The sequence below is a fragment of the Scyliorhinus canicula genome, chromosome 7 (genome assembly GCF_902713615.1).
Source record: "Scyliorhinus canicula chromosome 7, sScyCan1.1, whole genome shotgun sequence".
NCBI classification, from domain to species: Eukaryota; Metazoa; Chordata; class Chondrichthyes; order Carcharhiniformes; family Scyliorhinidae; genus Scyliorhinus; species Scyliorhinus canicula.
The window spans coordinates 43,904,947-43,927,811 of NC_052152.1; the positions used below are offsets into that span (position 1 = coordinate 43,904,947).

Consider the following 22,865-nt stretch of genomic DNA (forward strand, 5'->3'; position numbering starts at 1 on the left):
TCACCCTAAAACAATGGCCCCTTCTGATTGACCCCCTCAACCAGAGGGAAGAGCTGCTTCTTATGTACCCTGTACAAACCCCTCAATCTTACACACCTCAATATCCCCCCTCAGTCTTCTCTGTTCAGAAGAAAACAATCCAAGCCTACCCAGTCTCTCCTTATAACTCGGGTGCTCCATCCCAGGGAGCATCCTGGTGAATCTCCTCTGTACCCTCTCCAGTGCAATCACCTCCTTCCCACAGTGCGGTGACCAGAACTGAACACAGTACTCCAACTGTGGCCTAACCAAGGCTTTGTACAGCTCCAACGTAACCTCCTTGCTCTTATAGGATAAGATTGCGAGTTAACAGGAGAAACAATTTTGGAATAGCAGTAAGATAGTCAAGTTCAGACATAATTTACAGCAAGTGCTACTAACCCACAGATGACTTTACGGGCATTTGTCTGATCTGATGCTGAATATTGAAATTCTCCCAAGTGTAGGTCGGTGTTGGAGAACCTTCCTCGGAGTGACAGGTCAGTTTAACATCTTGTCCGAATTCAGCATTTCCTTCAATTGTACAAATTGGTTTTGATGGTGGAACTGCAAATCAAAGTCAGTATAAATTAGTGAGGATTTTTCTCCCCCACCCATTTCCCTCAAAGCGAAACAATCGATATTAATGCAAAATAATTTTGAGGTGCATTATACAACAAGTTGCATTTATAGGAGCGGGTCAAATCTGCTGCTTACTGTTGGATTGCCACTCTGCTCATTATCACTTACCTTGGACTGGAGCTACATATTTCTCACCTGGACATCTGACCCAGGTCCGCTGAGGCAGTGTAGTTGCGCTGGGGAAGTGAAGCCATGTGTCGTTCCCCCCTCGCCCTTATAGCATTAGAAGTGATTTTCAGTAATTATCCAAGAACTTTGTTCCTGACTTTTCCTGGAAACCATTCTTCTAAGAGAGCCAGGACCATTCAAAGTCTCCAAGTTTTGGAGGGTTGCAGGTTATTGACCAATGCAAGTTGAAACATCCTGGGCAATTCCCGTGTAATCCTTATGTGGGGACGTCCGGGATGGGGATTCTGCCAATACATCTTCTAGGGTACCTCCAAGGTCAAACACTCTGGAGAATGGAAGATCTGAGCCGATATTTCAACATGTGACAGCACACCAGACAGACTGTTATTCAAACAAAACTGGCAATCAAAAGCTTGGGAATGAGTGCACAAGTACATGCATGCGAGTGAGTGGGTGGATCTATATGCAACCGCCGGAGAAGTGACGGCATGGCCACAGGTGGCGGTGGTTCACAGGGTGGGGGGGGGGGGGGGGGCGAGTGATGGGGAGGGTGCATGCCGGGGAGAAGAGGAGAGGTTTGGGGAGGGCGAGTGCACAGGAGGAGGAGGGGGGTTGGGGAGGATGCGTGACAGGGAGGAAAGGGGGAGGGCGAATGATGGGGAGGGTGCGTGCGGGGGAGGGTCTCCACCTGGCCAGGTGCCAACTGGCAACAGTCGCGACGATGGAGCCCATGGCACTTGGCTGCGGGGGGTTATGGGCAATGACGACATGTCATCTATCCCCCCCACCCCCAACCCACTGCAGGCCGTCATGTTTGGTCATCACCAAGCGATGTTAGCCTACGTGGCGGGAGCCACACTTCTAAATGTTGCCCTGGGGGTGCTGGGGCAGGAGGGTGCCAGGGAAGCGGCGGAGGCTGCTGCAGAGTGGCAGTTGGCAGCCGCCCAGGCTGAAGGGCTGCCCAACAGGACGAGGAGGACGAGGTGCCACGGCGGCGTAAGACGCCCGATGAGGCCCCGTGTGTACCGGCCCCGCTCGTCGTACCAGGACCTCACAGACCAGACATGCAGGAGGAGACTCAGGAATATAGCGGACCGCTATATTCAGTTCCCTGTGGACCGTGCTCACCAGGATGCCCAGGCAGCGGGATTCGCTGTCGTGGCCAGGAGGCCCATGGTCCAGGGGGCGATCGATGGGATGCACGTTGCCACGTAGCCACCTATGGATAAAAGGGCCGTGTTCACGAATAGGAAGGGGACATACTCCATGAACGTGCAGGTGGTCTGTGACCACCGCATGAGAATCCTGCACGTCTGCGTCCGGTATCCAGGCAGTGTACGTATACATTCGTGTTGGTCAATCTTTCATCCCCACCATGTTCGAGGGGCGGCGGCGGCAGCGGCAGCGGCAGCAGCACCCCCCCCCCTCCTAAGGGGCTGGTTGCAGTCGTGGCTGATGACGCCTATACGGAGGCCACAGACTGACACGGAGAACCGCTACAACGATGTCCATGCAGCGACCAGGGGTGTGATAGAGGGGTGCTTTGGGCTGCTGAAAAAACGCTTCCGGTGCCTGGACCACTGTGGAGGGGCCCTCCAGTACCCGTCAGATAGGGTCGGCCGTATCGTTGTGTTCTGCTGCGTCCTGCACAACATAGCCCAGCAGAGGGGCGATGGGCGGGAGGAGGAAGAAGGCTGGAGCAGCAGGACGAGGCGCAGACCTCCCCAGAGGAAGAGGAAGGGGGCAATGGTCAGGACAGACAGGCTGGATATGTGGACAGGAGGCTGCCCACCGTTACCGGCTGGGCCAGCGGGCACGGGCCAGGCTGATAGCCATCCGGTTCACAGACTAGGGCGGGGGGTGGGTGGGAATTGCCGAGTCTGGGCATAGACTGCACACTACGGCACCACCAGCCTACCACCCTCACCCCACCCACCCAACACCAACTATCCTCACCCCACCCGCATACACACCACCCCTCCGTTGCACATCCACCTGCGGCACAGCGGGCCGGGCTCAAACGGTCGCCGGTGGAAGCGTGTCTACTGCAGGCCGTGGAGGATGATGACGACCCGCTCTGCGATGAGCTCTGGGCTCTACATCGTCAGACAATGTCTGACCCATGGCCATCGTACCACCCTCACCATCCTTGCATGCGGCCACAACACTGCAGTGCACTGTTCCCCTTGTCTGCCGGGGGGAATGGAGAGGGCCACACTCACCTAAAGCCGACGTTCTATCACCCCTCACACACACTGGCACTCACCTCACATCACACCCCGCACGCATCGGACAGAGCACAAAGGCAGCTTCTGTAGGTGTGAAGGTGATTTTAATAACAAACAGTTTATACACATACCCTAGCCCCTATAGCTCACCTGTGCCCTGCACACATGCCAACTTCCTCAGTGTCGAATTGTTTGGCCTTACGGGCCCTTTGACTACGTCTAGATGGTTCCCCAGGTGGTACAGCAGAACTGGAGGTGGACCCATGTGATTCCTGCCCTGTGACTCGGGATCCCTTTGGCGGCCATTTCCTGGGGCGGCCCGGCCAAGTCGGGCCTGACTGCGGCTCGGCTGACTGGGATGGCGAGCTGCCAGCCTGTCCTGTCCATTGCCCACCAGATACGGAAGGTGGGGGGGGGGGAAAGAGTCCGCAATGTCGCTGCGTTCCGAGACCTCCCCTACAGGGGGACCCAGAACGGGCCCCAGCATCTCCTCCTCTCTCGGGGTGCCCGATGGCCCCCGGGCCTCTACATGCCAGTTCTGGAGGCCCACCCTGGTATCAACAAGGTTCTGCAAATTTTCAGCCATGGATCTTAGGGTGTTGGCCATCCCTGTCTGTGTCTGGGCGACTTTCCAGCAATGAGGGCAATGGTGCCGATGCCCTCAGCGATGGCCTGCTGGGACTGGGCCACGGTGTTGAGCGCCTCTGCAATCTGCTGCTGGCTCTGGCTCATGGCTGCCTGTGAGAGGGCAGCCGTGTCCTGGGCCACGGATGCCGCCTGCACGGAAAGCCCCAGGCCTTTGCATACTACAACCCATGTCTGACACACCCGTGCGGTTTTGGCCTGGGTGGTACACATGATTGGCACCACTACCTGCTCCTGCACGCGAGTGGACTCCTACACCTGCGTCTGCAGCTGCTGCAAGCCATCCGTAGCCCCCTTCGGTCGTCCCTTGGTCCGTGACTGCATCAGGTCTATGGGTGGGTGCGGTAACTCCAGGACCCGTCTGGGCGTCAGATGGTTGCTTGCGCCAGGCTGCCCTCCGACCACCTGGGCCCTCGGCTGCTCCTGCCTCTACCTGCTGTACCAGGACGGCTGTGTTGTGCGCACCAGTTAGTGTCCCAGATGCCTCATCGCGAAAGTGCCCGACCGAGGCGAGTGTCTCTGCGATGGTGGAGGGTGTAGGAGATAGCAGTGGCGTAGTGTCGTGCTCCTCATCCGACGCAAAGTCCAGGGTCCCTGGGAGTGGTGACTCCAGTCCATCCGTCCCCTGTGTGTGGGTGAACCGGGCGTCAGTGCCCCGTATGTGGGTCTCTTGGGTGCTTGTGTCCCATGCGTCAGTGTCCTGGATCGGCTGCTACGGGAGCCTGTTGCTGTGGCTGCCCACCTCGTCACTGGTGTGGCCCGCCAGTGTCACCGCACTCGCACGAGATGAGGGCAGCGTCCGCCTGGTGCTCCAGGTCTGCCCCTGTCCGCCCTGGAACGTCCTGGTGGCGTCGTATACCTAATGGGCCGGGTCTGTCCCGGTCTCGTAGCCGCCTGGGACGTCCTGGGGGCGGTAGGCATTCGCGGGGATGGGTGGGTCGACGTTTGGTCCTTCAATACACAATACAGCAGGCATGGTTAGACACGCTGACGGGGATAGGGGGGCATATAGGGGGCAGGCAGTGGGCACCTCACTTGGTGGTGTGCCCCCGACCTCTGCAACCTTTTGCACTGTGACGCCACACGTGTCCGTGACGAGTGGCGCCGTTGCGAATGGCATCACGCCGCTGCTAGCCCATTCCTGGCCGGAGAATTTTCGACGTTCCGGGGGGCCCGTGCCGGAGTGTTTCGCGCTGTTTTTGGCACCGGCGTCAGGCCATCATGCCGATTCACGGAGAATTCAGCCGCTGATGTTTCAACAAGATCACTCTCATTCTTCTAAACTCCAATGAGTGTAGACCCAAATGATCAATCGTTCCTCGGAAGACAAGCCCTTCCTCCCAAGAATCAGCCTAATGAACATTCTCTGAACTCCTTCCAATGCAAATATAACTCTCTTAAGGAAATGTTAACTGTACACAGTTCTCCAGGTGCGGTCTCACCGGTGCACGCACATTTGTGCCAAGACTTCTCCCCTTTTTTGCTCCATTCACCAACTCCTTCGAAACTGAAGCAGTCTGTGCCCGCATGCAGAAAGATCTGGATAACACTGGGCTAATAAGTGCCATGTAACATTAGGTACGACAACAGTACCAGGCGATGACCTTTTCCAATAAGAGAGAATCCAACTATATCTGCTTGACATTCAAATGGCATTACTATTGTATCTGCAAGGCACAGGTCAGGAGAGAGATGGAATATTCTCCAGTTGCCTGGATGAGTGTAGCCCCAATACTGTAAAGAGTTTAAAAAAAATAAATTTAGAATTCCAATTATTTTTTTCCAATTGAGGGACAATTTAGCATGGCCAATCCACCTACCCTGCACATCTTTGGGTTGTGGGGGTGTGACCCACACAGACATTGGGAGAATGTGCGAACTCTTAACCAAACTCCACATGATGGACCGGGAACAAACTCGGGTCCTCGGCACCATGAGGCAGCAGTGCTAACCACTGCGCCACCATGCCACCTACTAATCAAGATGTTAAACACCATCCAGGATAAAGCAGTTTGCTTGGTTAGCACCCCTTCCACTTTAAACATTCACCTGCAAGATATCCGGCCTCCTTTAACAGCACATTCCAAATCCATGACCACAGCCACTTAGAAGAACAAGAGCAGCAGATGCTAGGTAACACCCCCACCTGCATGTTCCCTTCCAAGCCACACATGCTGCAACTCTATTGCCATTCCTTCATCGTTGCTTGCTCAAAATCCTGCAATATCCTACCTAAAAGCACTGTTTTTTTAAAAAGTGTATTTTATTCCAAACCTGTAAAAAAACAGCATTTATACAAAAACACACTCCAAAAACTCACAGTCCACAGTTTGTACAATGTTTCCTGGTTTATCCCCTTTTCCCCCTGTACCCAATACAGAGTTCCTCAAACATTGTCATGAACAAGCCCCACCCTGTCTCAAAGCCCTTTGCTGACACCCTCGACTCAAATTTAATCTTTTCCAACCAGAGAAGATCGTGCAAGTCCCCCAGCCAGGCCGCCAACCCCAGCGGAGTATCCAACCTCCAATTTAGCAAAATCCTTTACCAGGTAATTAGAGAGGTGAAGGCCACAGCATCGGCCTTCTTCCCCTCCAGCACTTCCGATAATCCAAATAACGCCACCATTGGGCACCACTGACCTCCACCCCCACATTCTTAGATAATGTCCCAATACCTCTCCAGCTCATGTATTCTGGCAACCTGGGAAACATCCTCCACTCCGCCCGTGCAAAGTCCTTTACCTGCATATATCTAAACTCACTCTCCCCTCCCACAACTCATCCAGACCTGCAAACTTCCCTTCGAAGTACAAGTCCCTCGCCCTCACCAGACCAGTCTCCCTTCACTTCCCGTATATCCCATCCATCTCCCCTAGCTTAAACCTACGTTTCCCATACAGCGATGTCAACACCGACATCCCCTCCAACATAAAATGCCTCGGCAGGTGATTCCACACCCCAAACGTCGACTGCACCATGGGCTCCCTGTATGCTTTCTTGGAGCTAGTGGTTGTGGGGCTGTTACCCTCAGACTGGAACTGCTACAGGACTTCTCCATTCTGACCACCCACACCCCCCTGCCAACCACCATCATGGCCTCACCTTCTGCACAGTAGTAGTGCAGAAAGTTCAGGAGCGCCAGCCCCCCCTTTCTGCCTCGGCACCTTACCTGCCCACATAAACTCCGAAATTACAGTCTCCAATATAGAATTTACTGTGCAAAAGGAGGCCATTCGGCCCATCAAGTCTGCACAGGCCCTTGGAAAGAGCAACCCACCTAAGCCCATACCTCCACCCTATCCCCGTGACCCGTAACCCCACCCAACCTTTTTGGACAGCAAGGGCAATTTAGCACGGCCAATCCACCCAACCTGTACATCTTTGGACCGTGGGAGGAAACCGGAGCACCCGGAGGAAAGCCACGCAGACACAGGGAAAATGTGCAGACTCCACACTGATAGTAATCCAAGTTGGGTATCGAACCTGGGGCCCTGGAGCTGTGAAGCAACTGTCCTAACCTAGCCGTCCAAATCCTAGGGATAAAGATCGTGAGGGTCTGGAAAACAAACCGGAACCGTGGCAGCACATTCATCTTTACTACCCGTACCTTCCCTGTCAGTGTCAGGTGTAACATATCCAATCTTTTAAAATCCTCCCTAATCTCCTCCACCAACATTCTCAAATTCCACCTGAGCATCATAGTCCATTCTCTCGTCACCTGAATCCCCGAATACGTGAACCTTTCCCAAAATACCTTGAATGGCAACAACTCCAAGTTCGTCCTCCACGCCATTCACTGGAAACAACTCATTCTTCCTGGCATTCAACTTATACCCAGAGAGAGCTCCAAACCTCTCCAACATTCCCATGATCCTACCCATACTCTCCAGCGGGTCCAACACAAACAACCTGAAGACATCCATGTACAATGACACCCGGTGCTTCCTCCTCCCCCTCACAATCCCCTACCACTCCATTGAACCCCGAAGGACCACTGAGCCAAGGGCCCAATCGCTAGCATGAACTACAATGACGACAGTGGACACCCCTCTCCTAAAAGCACTGTTCATACAAATGTACCACGTGGGCTGCGGCAGTTCAAAAATGTGACTTTCGCCAGCTTCTCAAGGGCAATTAAGGATGGCCAATAAATGTTGGCCTAGCCCACATTTCATGATTGAATAAATTGAAACAGGTGGATTAAATGACCAATGACCTATAAAAGATTTTACACAGATTTACATTGCATTTTATAACAGACTCTAGCTAAAAAACATCCAGTAAACTAAAGTTATGAAAGAAACTTAAAGGAGTTGATTGCATCTTTGCTAGTGCCACCCCTGCAAAAAAAGTAAAGTTCTACGAGTGTTAGTTATTCTCCAGCATTACTAATACACACACAAGCCTGGTCCAATACATGTAATTCTGACTACAAAGCCTTCCCCTTCTTTGGGCCACTGAAGCATATTGTAAACCACCCTGCTTCTACGGCCACAATTTCCAAACTCAAGAGTATACAGAGAACAAATCAGCAATATTTCAACCGGCTTAGTTTAGCATTAGTTCAAATAGCATTTTTAACCCACAAATGCTGCAGAGATTTGAGAATCATTAAAATATAATTTCAAATCAAACAACAGTAGATAATGTACAATGAAAAAATGTGTGTATGGCATAAAGTCAGGGGTCTACAGCACAGAAAAGGCCCTTTGGCCCATCGCATCTCGACAGCTCTCCCATATCAGCTGACAGACTGTATTGAAGAGCTGGGATATGGTTCATGGCCGCAAGTATGCATCACAAACCATCCCCTTTCCTTTCAATGACTGGAATAGCGTTTACACAAATGCTTATAATATTACTACTTAGAGAAAGAAGCAGAAACTCTTACCCAATACAACTACATCTATTCCAGCATCCCGGTCACCGTCCAAGTCGAAAGGATTTCTAACTTCAACATCATAGAATCCATTGTCTGTCATTTTTGAATTGCTGATCAAGATTGAGCAATCATCCTTCTCAACGTCTCCTGTGAAATTCACTCTGTCCAGGTATTGCTCTCCAGTTTTGGAGATTCCACCATAGAAGTACATAATTACATCAATCTATGAAGAAAAGGTTAAAATCAGCAAATACCTGTACTGGTATATACACACAGCTTATTGGGCTTCAGTATACAGAGGACGGCTTCCTCATTCAGAATCTTTTCAAAGATCTCTTTCATGGAATTGCACAATCCTGATGATGAAGAATGATGTATTGTGGTGATATGCTCAGTGGATTTAAATAGGTCTCACGCTGCACTACTTCACTCCCATCTAACCATTGTACATTAAACACTGAAACTCCCATTTAGTTATAATGAATAGAGATTCAAAGCAGAAAACCTGGGGCACATAGTAGGCAGAACATACATAAAACAAACAACTGGGAAAAATCAGACTAATTACCCATCGCAACAGTTGCTTCAACAGTTTATAGTTAGCCAGAGAATGCTGATGCAAGACTTGTTTTACAATACAATAGGATTTTAGGCAAAGCATGAAACAGGCAGGAGCATGTTGGCAGCCCCATTCTCACCATGCCCAATTGAGGTCATGTCCTGTGAAATGTGTAGCTAATTTGTGCTCACTCGTTTCCGCTATGGCCTCAAAAAGAATTACCCCTCCAAACCCTCGTCTACTAGCAAATTGAACACAATAGCTTTCACTTCTCAGATTATTGTAGAAACTGGCACGTCATCGGTATTACAATGTTAAATGCAATACAAGTCACATGTAACAGTAGTCGCTATCCACTTTCCCAAGGGCATTTAGGAAAAAGTAATCATTGTCGACCTAGCCAGTGCCGCTCACACTCCAAGAATGAATTTTTAAAAACATATTATTAAGAGGAAAGTGCTGAATTCCCAGCTTCAACTTTTAATTTGCCTAACTCTTTTGAAATCTCAAAATTACATCCAAAAACATGGTGACGGATTTCTCGCCATCTTTTCTCCGGCTCTCAAACACAAACACCATTCCACTGAAGTAATGTGTACACTGTAATGTACAAAATTCTAATCACATTCAATTGGCTGCGAGAGGTGATAAATAAATATTCCAAAAAGGTTTTTTTTCTCTCCCTCCAAAAAGGACAGGAAATTTCACATTGCTCTTAGCTGGTATTGTTTGTGACTCAGTTGGCAGCACTCTCACACAGCTTCAGGTTGAAGTCCAACTCCAGGCAGCACAAAAATAAAGGCCGACACTCCACTGTAACACTGCATTTGTTGGGCTGTCTTTGAGATAACACGCTTAACAGACTACAATAGAACTTTGCATTGGACTAACCATGGAAATACATGCAAGGGCGTGGAGTTGCCCCATCTGGCACCTCAAAGGATGAGCGTCCAGTGCTGACAAACGCAAAAGGCTATCTTCACCTCATCAGAGGCCACAAGAGAAGCATCACCTTGTGCTCAGAGAGCAGAGGCCACTGACATGCTTCCAGACAAGTGAGCTTCTAATCATGAAGGAAAAGAGGGGTGAAGCGAAGGGAAGCTGTGATCTTTGAACAGGTACAGTGAGACTGCTGGACAGATGTGCAGCATGCACTACCAATAAGAGTGGATCTATTAAGGGTTGCTTCTATTTGTGGTTGTGTTTCTGTAGGCAGAAACTCCTGGGTTAGAACTGCTTTGATGAAGCTGATCAGATATGTCCTGGTATTGACGCCATCCTGATGACGGTTTTGACTCCCAAGCTACCCCAGCCCATCTCCCTGCTCAGCATGGAAACCATTCAGCTCTGCACCTTCCTCACCCTTTCTCTAGCACCTCACCCTCTTCAAGGCCTACACCTCTCTGGAGGGCCGAGTTATAGAGAGGACGTGTAGGCATGGGGCCCGGAGCAGAGGCACCTGTAATATATGTATGTGTGTTGAGTGCATTTCCACGCACAATCTATAGACACTAATCACAAATACACAGTAATAATGCACACACACCAACTATAATTATACACACTTACTAACACACACTAACAATCCTATATAATCCTAAAACCTGCTTCAAAGAGAAACATAGCAGTTGTGAGACAGTGGTGTAGTGATATTGTCACTGGACTGGTAATCGGTCAGGCTAATGCTCTAGGGATAAGGATTCAAATCCCACAATGGCAGCTCGTGGAATTTAAATTGAAAAGCTAATCTCAATAATGTGGACTGTTGAAAAAAAACGATCGGATTCACTACTGTCCTTCAGGGGAGAAAATCTGTCATCCTATCTCCGGACCCACAGCAATGTGGTTGACTCTTTGTGGCTAGTTGGGGGAATTAGCTCAAACGATAGAGCGCTCGCTTTGCATGTGGAAGGTAATGGGATCGATGCCCACATTCTCCACTTTGAAAAAAAAAAGGAGCAGCGCTAGCCGGGTAGGTAAGGGCAGTGCAGGCGAGGGCAGCCCTGCTGGGGGCCGCGCTCCCCCTCGACGGGTGGGGGGTTCAGGACCAGCGTGGGGCGGGAGGGGGAAACTTGTCTGACGCTCGCTGTATCCCGGCCTGTGCTTCCTCAGACATTGGAAGTTCAACCAACACCTTGTTGCCCAACCTTCCCTTTACCAGCAACAAGGTAGCACAGTGGTTAGTACTTGTGGGTGCTCTTTCCAAGGGACGCTGCATATTCGATGAGCTGAATGGCCTCCTTCTGCACTGTAAATGATCTGATTCTATGATCATGGGGTTGGACTTGACCATTTGTGAAATCTTATCGGTTCCCATGGACATACATGGCTTATGCAGTGGGGCATCCTTCGTCAGAACCTGCCTCTGAGGAATGCTGCTTGTAGTACAGAACCACAGACCCAGGGAGAGTCGATAAGGGGGGGCCTCCACCTGTTGTTGAGCAGACCACGCAACCGTTTGCTGCCTGGCAACCAGTAATTGTTATTGAATTGTACCCAGCTGACATGGACAGCGTAGCTGTTTCCATGATTATATAAAATGTTTATGATTTTGAATGTAAGCGGACAGACGTTTAGTATTCCCAACAGACTAGTGTAATAAACTGTTTGACGGTGAAGAATACCCGAGTGTCGAGTGATTTTTCTGGATTCATTCCTGCTACAGTTTGGCGCTGCAAGCAGGGTCCGACCCCAGAGGGGGGGGGGCCTCCACCGTGACCTTGCCTGCAATCGGGGCCTACCCTTCGGCGGGCCAGCTTCTCCTGGTGGGGGCCTCTTTTACTCCGCGCTGGGCCCCTGTAGCTCTACGCCACGTTGTGTTGGGGCCAGCACGGAGAAGGCAACTAGCGCGCATGCGCAAGTTCCCGCTGGTCGCAGCACGCATGTGCAGACCCGCGGCGTCCGTTTGACGCAGGTATAGACAGCTGGAACTGCGCGAGTCGCTCCAATGCCGTGCTGGCCCCTGTATGGCGCAGGACCGCTGATCCGGGGGGCCTGTTGACGTCATCGTGTTTTACGACGGCGTTTACAACGGTATCAACACTTTGCCTCAGGATCAGAGAATCCCGCCCAGGAAATTTTGTGGCATAGTTCTTTCGGTTAATAACTGGGTGTTCAAATTTTTTTTCACTGGTCTCGCTGTAATTCAAAGCACTCGAGATGCAATTGTGGGCTCATGGTTGAGAGATGCTGAAGTCTATGGCGGATTCATGGAATGAGCTAGTGGTGAAAAAGGTCAAGGCAACAGTTACTTTAAAAGGGTATTAACAGGGCATAGTGAAGAGTAATGTGAGGTCGGAGGTCTCAAATCTCATACACCATTTGCCTAGATAGAATCATCCGACATTTTCAGATAACTTTGGCAGTATACGGAATGTATGTTCAGCTGAGCTCCAAACCTTACTGGACTCTAATAATAATAATAATAATAATAATCTTTGTTATTGTCACAAGTGGGCTTACATTAACACTGCAATGAAGTTACTGTGAAAAGCCCCTAGTCGCCATATACTGGCACCTTTTCGGGTACACGGAGGGAGAATTCAGAATGTCTTTCGGGAATTGTGGGATGAAACCGGAGCGCCCGAAGGAAACCCACGCGGACACAGGGAGAACGTGCAGACTTCGCACAGACAGTGACCCAAGCCGGGAATCCAACCTGGGACACTGGTGCTGTGAGGCAGCAGTGTTAACCACTGTACCACCCTAAGTAAATAAAGTGATCGCGGCAGGATGCGAAACTGAAATCTTCTGATATTTTCACAAGAATTATCGAAGTCAAAACGCTTTATCCATTAGGCCACGTGGCCATGGGCATATACCTCATCCATGCCTCATATGGCCAACGATCCCTGGGAGGGTTTCCATCAGCTTCCATTGCTCAAGAATGCACAGACTACTCCCTGCCGTCTCACCCATGCATCCTTTTATGGCTCCACCTCCACATGGGACGGTCATATATTTTGACTGTGTTCCTGCCTCCTTTCACTGGTCCACCATGTAACCCAGTATATCCCACAACATTTCCAAATTGGCCCTTGATGACCTGCCAAGCTTATTAACATGACCGATGGTCCTATTATCTGAATTTGACAGGTTGCTGTACCTTGCCTTTCCCTCTGGGGGAAAAAACATTGACAGCAGCAACAACAATGCTTTGCATCTGCCCGCCTCCATATTCAATCCCAGAAATCCTGCTCCTGGTGATAGCGAGTCTTAGCTCAGTAGGCACCTGCCAGCTTAGCGAACAGCATATTCTTCAGTGCTGACTGTAAAATCCGGGCTACTATCAAACAACTGAATTGACATGTTACAGAGTGCAAATTATGACTATCACCAATGCTAATCCAGTTCATTTGCATTAATAAGCATTCTTCCAATTCAGTACTTCAAATGAGTCAAAAACAATGTTAGGAACCAATTTCAAAAGTACAGCTTTCCCATTACAAAAATAACTTATACAACAGTACAGCACAGAACAGGCCCTTCGGCCCTCGATGTTGTGCCGAGCAATGATCACCCTACTCAAACCCACGTATCCACCCTATACCCATAACCCAACAACCCCCCCCCACCTTAACCTTACTTTTATTAGGACACTACGGGCAATTTTAGCATGGCCAATCCACCTAACCCGCACATCTTTGGACTGTGGGAGGAAACTGGAGCACCCGGAGGAAACCCACGCACACACGGGGAGGACGTGCAGACTCCGCACAGACAGTGACCCAGCCGGGAACCGAACCTGGGACTCTGGATTGTATTTATGTTGCAATGCTAATGCAATAAAACATTGCAAGGGTGCTTCTCATGAAACAAAGCATAACATTGAGCCACAGGAGGAGATTTTTGACCAGCTGACCAAATCTTTGGTCCCAAGGAGTGTCTGAAATGAAGAAAAAATAGAAAAGGTAGAGTGGTGCAGGAGGGAAATCACAGAGTTTAAGGACCCAGGCATTGAAGTCACCAAAAGTGAAGCAATTCAAACTGGGGATGTCTTTAGTCCACTTACCATTCCTTCAGTTTTCTGGCCAGGTTCAGGGCGTTTATACCATTCAACATTAAATCCCTTTCTTTCTGCCACATTTGAAGTGTATTGACAAGGTAACGGCAATTTAGCACCTCGAGCAACCTCTATTTTCTTCTGAGGGGTGACGACTTTGATTGCATTCACAGCTGTTAACACTGTAGATTTAAAAAGAAGGAAAATCACAGTCAATGTTGTTACATCCAAGTAAATCTCACACATCGGGCCTATTTGTCTTCAACTAGATTAGAAATTGGCCAGGTGTAATACAAATTATCACTGCCATTACGTATCTTTTTTTTTTCTTATAAATTTAGAGTACCCAATTCATTTTTTCCAATTAAGGGGCAATTTAGCATCGCCAATCCACCTACCCTTTGGGTTGTGGGGACGAAACCCACGCAAACACGGGGAGAATGTGCAAACTCCACACGGACAGTGGCCCAGAATCGAACCTGGGACCTCGGTGCCGTGAGGCAGCAGGGCTAACCCACTGCGCCACCGTGCTACCACCATTACGTATCATAAACTAATATCATGCAGCAAGGTAGCTAAGGATCTGGTCCCCAAGGGTGCAGCTCCTTTCAAAACCTCTCTTCTAAAGATAATTACATCTGAAATGGAAGGAGACATTTCCTATCCAGGTAAACATAAAAGGTGAGGCGCAAGGGCAGGTCAGAAGCTGGAGTTGAAGAGCTGAAAGATGAATTGTGTGAGCTTGCTTTGTGTATTATGGATAATTAAGAGATATTTGGAAATTTCATTATTTCAAGTACTAGTTTGTGATGGAAAGACGACCCCAAGATGGCAGAAATCTTTTAGCAATAAAGAGAAAAGGCTCCAAGATGGCGGTATTGCACACTCATTCATCCACAAGACAATAAGAAATACAAGGCCACGTGGAGGTGGAGTTGACCCTATGCAGTGCTTCGCTCCAGAGTCCCCACCCTATCTCAATCCCCAGGTCCTCCTCCCATTTCTTTCTTGTTGCGTCCAGGACGGTGTCGGCCCTTCCTATCAGTCGGTCATACATGTCACTGCAGTTTCTTTTTTCTAGTATACTTGCGTCCAGTAGTTCTTCCAGTAGTGTCTGTCCTGGCGGTTGTGGGTACGTCCTCGTCTCCTTTCGTAGGAAGTTTTTGAGCTGTAGATACCTTAGCTTCTTCCCCCTGGCTAGCTGGAATTTCTCTGTCAGTTCGTTCAATGTTGCGATCCTGCCGTCCGTGTATAGGTCCCTAACCGTCAGTGTCCCTCCGTCCGGCCCCCACCTTTTGAAGATGGCGTAAGTCAGCGCTGGTGTGAACCTATGGTTGTTGCAGATGGGAGCTTTGTCAAACATTTTGGTCAGGCCAAATTGCTGCCGTAGTTGGTTCCAGGATTGGAGGGTGGCTATTACCACCGGGCTGCTGGAGTGTTTTTTGGGTGGGGATGGGAGTGCTGCCGTGGAGGGGGCCCGGAGGGAGGTCCCCTTGCAGGAGGTCTCCTCCGCGCGCACCCACTCGGCTTCTGGCTCCTTGATCCATCCCCTTATTCGCTCGGTTGTTGCCGCCCAGTGGTAGAATTGTAGGCTTGGGAGGGCTAGACCCCCCTTGCATTTTGTTTTTTGTAGGACCTTCTTTGGGATCTTAGCATTTTTACCCCCCCCCCCCCATACGAACGCCATGATTAGTTTGTCCAGCGCTTTGAAAAGGCCTTGAGGATGTAGATCGGAATGGATCTAAGTAGGAAGAGGTACCCGGGCAGTATGTTCATTTTGATCGTCTGGACTCTCCCCGTGAGGGACAGTGGGAGTGTGTTCCATCTTTGCAGGTCCTTTTTCACTTCCTCCATCAGACTGGTGAGGTTCCATTTGTGGATCCCTTTCCAGTCATGGGCTATTTGGATCCCCAGGTAGTGGAATTTGTGTCGGGCTTGTTTAAACGGCAGTCCCGTTAGCGCTGCCCTACTTGTGGGTGTACCGGGAAGATCACGCTTTTGCTCATGTTGAGTTTGTAGCCCAAGAAGGCACCAAACTCTTTCAGGAGCGCGATGATTCCATTCATGCTATTCTGTGGGTCCGAGGGTCCGAAATGTAGAGAACCAGGTCATCTGCATAGAGTGAGACTCTGTGTTCTCTGCCGCCCCTTCGGATCCCCCTCCAGCTTTTTGCTGCTCTGAGCGCGATTCGATTGCTAGAGCAAACAGCAGCGGGGACAATGGGCATCCTTGTCTGGTGCCCCTGTGACGCTTGAAGTATCTGGAGTTGTTATTGTTGGTCCGTACGTTCGCCATGGGAGCGTTGTATAGGAGCTTTACCCAGGAGGTGAACCCTGTTCCAAGCCCGATGAGTAGGTTCTTCCCGGAGGTGGAGGATAGATGTGAACGGTGCCAAGGAGGCCCGGCCAACCACGCCCACATGTTCTGGTCTTGCCCCGGACTTGCAGGGTACTGGACAGCCTTCTTCGAGGCAATGTCCAAAGTGGTTGGGATGAGGGTGGAGCCATGCCTGAAAGTGGCGGTCTTCGGGGTTTCAGACCAGCCAGATCTATTCCTGGAGAGGAGGGTGGACGCCCTTGCCTTTGCCTCCCTGATCGCCCGCCGTAGAATCCTGTTCGGCTGGCGGTCAGCAGCACCGCCCAAAGCTGCAGACTGGCTGTCCGACCTCTTGGAATCTCTCCAAATGGAGAAAATCAAATACGCCATCCGAGGGTCAGACGACGGCTTCCACAGAACGTGGGAGCCGTTCACACAATTGTTCCGGCACCTGTTTGTGGCCAACGAACAAGCGGAAGAATAGCCAGGTAGCCAAGAATCAGGGGATGTGTATTGGTAGTCATGTAAATGTTCCACCAGTTAGATCACGAAACAAATGTTAAGAACTTTGTTGCATGTTGCTTTCCGTCCATTACAAGCTTAGTTGATTTACAAACTAGTAGTGATTGTAATGACCAGCTCAACTAGGCATCATAAGGAAGATGCCAATTTAAAATTGGGCCACTATTTTCATACAAAGTAAAACAAGGTTTGACAATACACGATACAATAGTTTTTAAAAATGACATTGAAATACATCAGTTGCATTTGTTTAAATAATACAGATGTTTTTTCTTAGTTCAAGTTATTAAAAAAAATTAATTTTTCTCCCCCAACCCCTTTCATCCTCTCTAAGGCATTGCTATCTTGCTGGGGCATAATTCCATGAGCATTGCCTGGTGCCTCATCCATGTGACAATTATTCAGATGGGCCCCAGTGGGTGGTATTGGCAGGTCACTTGACTACATTGTGGTCAAGGCTGAACCTGTGCTCCTCCAACATCAAGAATAGAAACCTCAGTGAACCTTGCCAGCCTATCACAAAGACATCGAATCTCATGGATATCAAATCCAATTTGAAAGGCATTTGACAACATTCTAAATGAAAGCCTTTGTTAATTAATCTTTTTAATTATTTCATGGCATGAGTGTATCACTGGTAAGCCCAGCATTTATTACACATTCCTAATTGCCCTCAAGGTAGAGGTGAGCTGCCTTCTTGAACAACTGCGACTCATCTGGGATATATGTCAGTTCTGTTTGGAGTGCACTCCAAGATTTGATCCAATGATTATGAAGGAATGACTCCTAGTCAAGATGGTGTGTGTTCAGAGAGGAAACTGCTGGTTGTGGCATTCCCATGCACCTGCTCCGCATGTCCTTCTGTAACAAGAGGTCTTGGATACGGAGGGTGCTTTTGTGAGAGGCTCGTTGAGTTGCTACACACAGCTGTCATTATGCACCAATGAGCAGGGAGTGAATTAAGGTGGTGGATGGGGTGCTGATCAAGCAGTTACTTCGTCTTGGGTGGTATCGTGCTTTGAGTTGTTGGAACGTTACTCATCCAGGCAAGTGGAGAGTATTCCATCTCACTCCAGATTTGTGTCTTTCAGATGGAGGACAGGTTCTGGGAAGTCAGGTGGTGAGTTACTCACTGCAGAATTCCTAGCCTCTGACCTGCATTTGGAGCCTCAGTATTTATATGGCTAGTCCAGTTCAGTTTCTACTCGATTAAGGGGCAATTTAGTGTGGCCAATCTACCTGGCCTGCACATCTTTGGGTTTTGGGGGTGAGACCCACACAGTCGGGGAGAATGTGCAAACTCCACACGGACAGTGACCCGGGACCGGGATTGAACCCGGGTCCTCAGCGCCGTGAGACAGCAGTGCTAACCACTGGGCCACCGTGCTGCCCTCAATATTAAACTCTTAACTTCACACCCGAAAAGAATAGCTCACAATTACCCCTGTGGTATTGTGTGAAGCAAATAATGGCATGATGGGAAAACTAGTCAAGTCTTCTTGGTACAATTGAATTTAACCTAAGGCACAGAATACACAGAGATAGCCTGTCTATGGGAACCGGGTGACTCAGAGTCTAGATAAGGCTTGGAACTAGAAGTAGTCTCAATACATAACAAGCTGAACAACTGTCTCTTCCTGTATGTAAACAACTTCTTCCCTTTCTTAAAACAAAGACAAGATAATGATATGAAACTCAAGTCCCCTGGAGGTCAGCAAGGTGCCGCCATTGTAACGATTATTATTTATGTTTTACTTTTGATCAAATTCCTAACCGAGTTGTATTCATGTTATCTTGATCCTATAATGTATAAGAATCGCCTTCTTTTCTGTACTATCGCAGACTTGGGACGGACTCCGCAGTTTGTAATTGACTGCCTTCCGACTTTCCAAGTTTCTGCCATTTCTGCTAGCAGTTCTAATTAGTGAATAAAGTTCAGTTTTGCTTATCTAATGAATGCTGTTTGAATTTCTCTATCACAGTCAAGACGCGGGGAAAATATAAAATACAACATTTGGCGCTGCGAGAAAAAATCCAATATCCTGAGTGAGCTTCCATGAGGGACTGAGAAAAAGTGATCAAAGCCATGACCGGAGTAAAGAGACGGACGCCGGCACAAGGCAAGATTGACCTTGGTCTCTCTCTCTCTCGGATCTGTGCTGCGACCCCTCATCCCTGACGGAAGTAACTAAACAGGTGACGGTTCTCGAATCTAAATTTGACTGTGAGTACATTTTTTTGTGTAATTAGCCGCAGGTCAGGGACCTTGTTGATTTCGTTTTTCATCCGCATCAGATTTTATACAGGCTGTCAATAAATTTGGGTCCGGGACCCTTGGATTAAGTTTTGGGGTCAGGGACCCTGTCAATAATTTTTTCGGGTCAGGGACCCTGTCAGTAATTTTTTGGGGTCAAGGACCCTCCAATTTGATTTGGTACCAGAAATTTTGTTTGAGCTTTTTATTTTTTGCCTGGGGCACATTTTACTGACATTATGCGACAAACTTTAGACAAAACTAGCGGCAACTCCCCTCTATTTTTCATGTGTTTAGAAACCCCATCTCAAGAACGTAATATTCGAAGATTGGCTGCAGCGCTGCTTTAAACAATAAATTAGGTAACGATATCTGGCCAGTAGGTAACACAGGGAACTTGGAACTCTGACAATAGCATTTATGCAGAAAAAAAAAAGCAATCTGGAAAAAAAATGCCGGTTTCAAATTGTTTAATTTTACAGTGGAAAACAACACAGTCCACTTAACGCAACGAACAATCACAATGAGTTGGAGAGATAAAGCCCGCAAAAGTGATATTAATGAGTGTGTGAACGGTAAAGCGAAAAATTGGGAGACTTTAAAATTGTAATGTGAACTTTGGTATGGAAAACAGTCAAAATGATAAAAAGCAATTCGGCAATAACAAATCTCCTGCCGGCAGAAAAATAGGACTGGCCAATAAGATTATAGGAAAGGAGGATCCTCCCAGTTGCTCTGGCATGCCGATGTTCTCATATTCAAGCGATACGGAAGACGAGGAGAATTTGAACCCTGGACCCCACCCTCATTTTGCGCTCCCCGGTCTTACAATTCCACTTTCCCAAGTCCTGACTCCCACTTCTGATCCCATTACCAATGAAACTCCTGCTAACGTATCCCCCTTAGCGACACGCACTCGGTCACAGACGCAAGCCGTAAATATCGAACAACCCTTCTCTACGGAAAACATGATAATTGACTAAGAGGTATTGATTAAAAGATCCACAATAAGGAAATTATAGAAGTGAAGTTAATAAGTTACCAATTTAGAAGCATGCTGGCAATAATGACTGGATTTTAACATTGTTTTTGAACGAAATTTAGTACATCAGATGATGTTAACTGACTACTGCTTGGAATGTTGTACTGGCCTTATTATGATAACAAGTGGTTCTTCTAAAGGACAACAATATGCATATTCGAATTGTTTTTAAACTAATGGCAAAACATTCATAATTCCTCTTGCAAATGTTCCCAAGCTTCCCAAAATGTTCCAAAGTTGTTCAGTTCACACTATATCAGTTTAAAAGAAAGTAACTTTACGAATAAGAGTAATTGAAATATGAATAAGTTTTTAGATTGCGTGAAAAGACGTAAATGGCATCACGCCAAGTTCTCCGCCCCTTAGATTCTGCAGGAAACATTAACCATTTCAGCAGACAGTTGGTCTTTTCTGAATTGACAAACGAAGAAATACATCTCAGAGAACAGCTAATGCCTCTAAAATTAATCAGTGCAAATTGACTTAAATGGAATAACACAGATAAAGTTTTCGAAAGAGAATGAAAAATTGTTGTTCAAAATTTGTCCGCAAGGACAAGGGCTGAATCCAAGAGAGAGAAAGAGAGACAGAGGAAGAAATTGAAGGAGAGAGAGAGAGCCAGCGACAAGAAACAGGAACTGTTAGAGAGAGCGAAAGAGAGCGAGCCCGGGAGAGGCAGAGATGGAGAGGTAGGCAGATAAAGAGAAAGAGCAACAAGAGTTCCAAAGACAGACAGAGTTATGTAGAGAGGGAGAGAGATAGATAAGAGAGAGAGGGAAAGAATTCATATTTCATTTTTCAGACTTTGACTTTAAAAATTATGTTTCAAGCTGTGATGATTTGAAAGAGGTAAAGAGATATCGATGCCAACATGGTCTTTGTTATTACCTGAAACCTTCGCGATAAAAGGTTCCCGTTAACTTTGTAAGGCGGGTTACATAGAATCTTTACAGTGTCACCTTCGAGCTGTTAATTGGTTTGCATGGAGCGCGATTACTCCATGATTTAAATTATAATCTCCTGCAGATGCGGATAACTCTGCTTAATAACACATAAACAGGGCAAAAAGCGTGCGGACCCTGACATAAAACATCACACACGTAATTTCCTTAATCAATTGTTAAAATTGTAATCGGAAGGACCATCTGGCATCAGACAAAGTGGGCAATGGGTAAAACTTTAGATACAACTTTTTAAAATGGCAGCGTACTGCAAACGCTGTGTGAACAACTAAAAAGACCTATCAACAGTAATAGAAGCTCAACAAGTGATTTAGGAAAATAATAGGGCGTCAACTGCTAAAAAGTGAGTTGCTCTATGGAGGGAATATTGTCCAAAATTGAAGGATGCTTCCTTGTTAGCCAGCTGGCAGGATAAAGAATTAAAATTAAGTATAGAATTGACAGGTCTTGAAAACGGAATGCGCATATGGAAAAGAACCAAGTTAGGCTATCCACCTTGATTAGAAAGTTGCTGATTAGACACTGCAAATTCGGAGCGGTAATACATGCATTGATAATGGTATGTTTATAGAACTGTCTCAAATACGAGGTCACCAGCTGCAGAATTTAATAACTTCTGAGCCTGCGCCTGATTGCTCTGTGTTCTATGCTGGCAGCTAACGTTAACCCTGAGTACCACTGTTTAAAACACCCGATAGAGTCCAGATGAGAGAATATAGTGACCCAAGCCTTGATAACCGCATTACTATATCACCTATCCCGCAGGCCCAGCTTCGAAACTTTCCCCTATTCACTACTCCACAGTGGTGGTCGATTGATTTTGATCCCTCACACTTTTCACCTCCCTTAGATATTCCCAATCCACATGTCACTCTTTGCTACGATCATACAGTAACCTCGCCCGATTTGGAGAGCATTTACCAAGACAAAAAAAGGGTCTCCCTTTCTTGTCGATTTACCCCACAGCCTATGGCGTCAGTCGAGACTTGTGTCACCCCACGTGACCCTTTCTGTCAACGAAGGCTATAGTGCCAAATCCTTGGGATTTCTGGCAGCTGCACTAAGTGGACAAGCTGATCCTTTCCTTAATGATAGTCGAACCCTACCCGCAGGCACTTTAGAATATTTTAAACGCCCATTTGTCCACATTGGCACACTGCACCATCATCATTCAACCCAATATACGACTCCTGAACTACCCACAGATTTATGGGCAGCCTCCAAACACGAAGTTGGTCTCACTAATGTCCCTCCTGTTGTTATTAGAATCAAACCTGACATGCCCTTACCCTCTATTTCACAGTACCCTTTGCGGCCCGAGGCTGGAGAAGGAGTCTCGGTTCTGATTCAATCGTTCCTTCAACAGGGAATTTTGATACCATGCCAATCGCCCTGTAACACCCCGATTCTTCCACTTCCTAAGATAGGTAGACCATCCGAATAGCGTTTAGTCCAAGACCTCCGGCTTATTAATCAGATAGTTGAACCCTTACATGCCCATTGTCCCAAATCCAGCGACAATCCTTAGCAATGTCCAACCGGAAGCGACTATTTTTACCCTTGTTGATTTGCAACATGCCTTTTTTTGCGATACCCCTCGCCCCTGAATCACAGTATTTGTTTGCCTTTACATTTAAGGGAATGCAATACACTTGGACTCGA

The 22,865-nt window shown here is 48.0% G+C and overlaps 1 protein-coding gene across 1 annotated transcript in view; it reads right to left on the reverse strand.

Moving 5' to 3' along the window:
* Positions 1 to 22,865, reverse strand: part of LOC119968911 (cell surface A33 antigen-like) — a 56,417-nt gene that overhangs the window by 20,929 nt on the left and 12,623 nt on the right. Inside the window, exons 2-4 of the mRNA XM_038801891.1 lie at positions 14,117 to 14,289; positions 8,556 to 8,769; positions 421 to 585 (exon numbers count right to left, since the gene is read on the reverse strand). Coding sequence (XP_038657819.1) covers positions 421 to 585; positions 8,556 to 8,769; positions 14,117 to 14,289 — 552 coding nt within the window. The remainder of the gene's footprint in view (positions 1 to 420; positions 586 to 8,555; positions 8,770 to 14,116; positions 14,290 to 22,865) is intronic.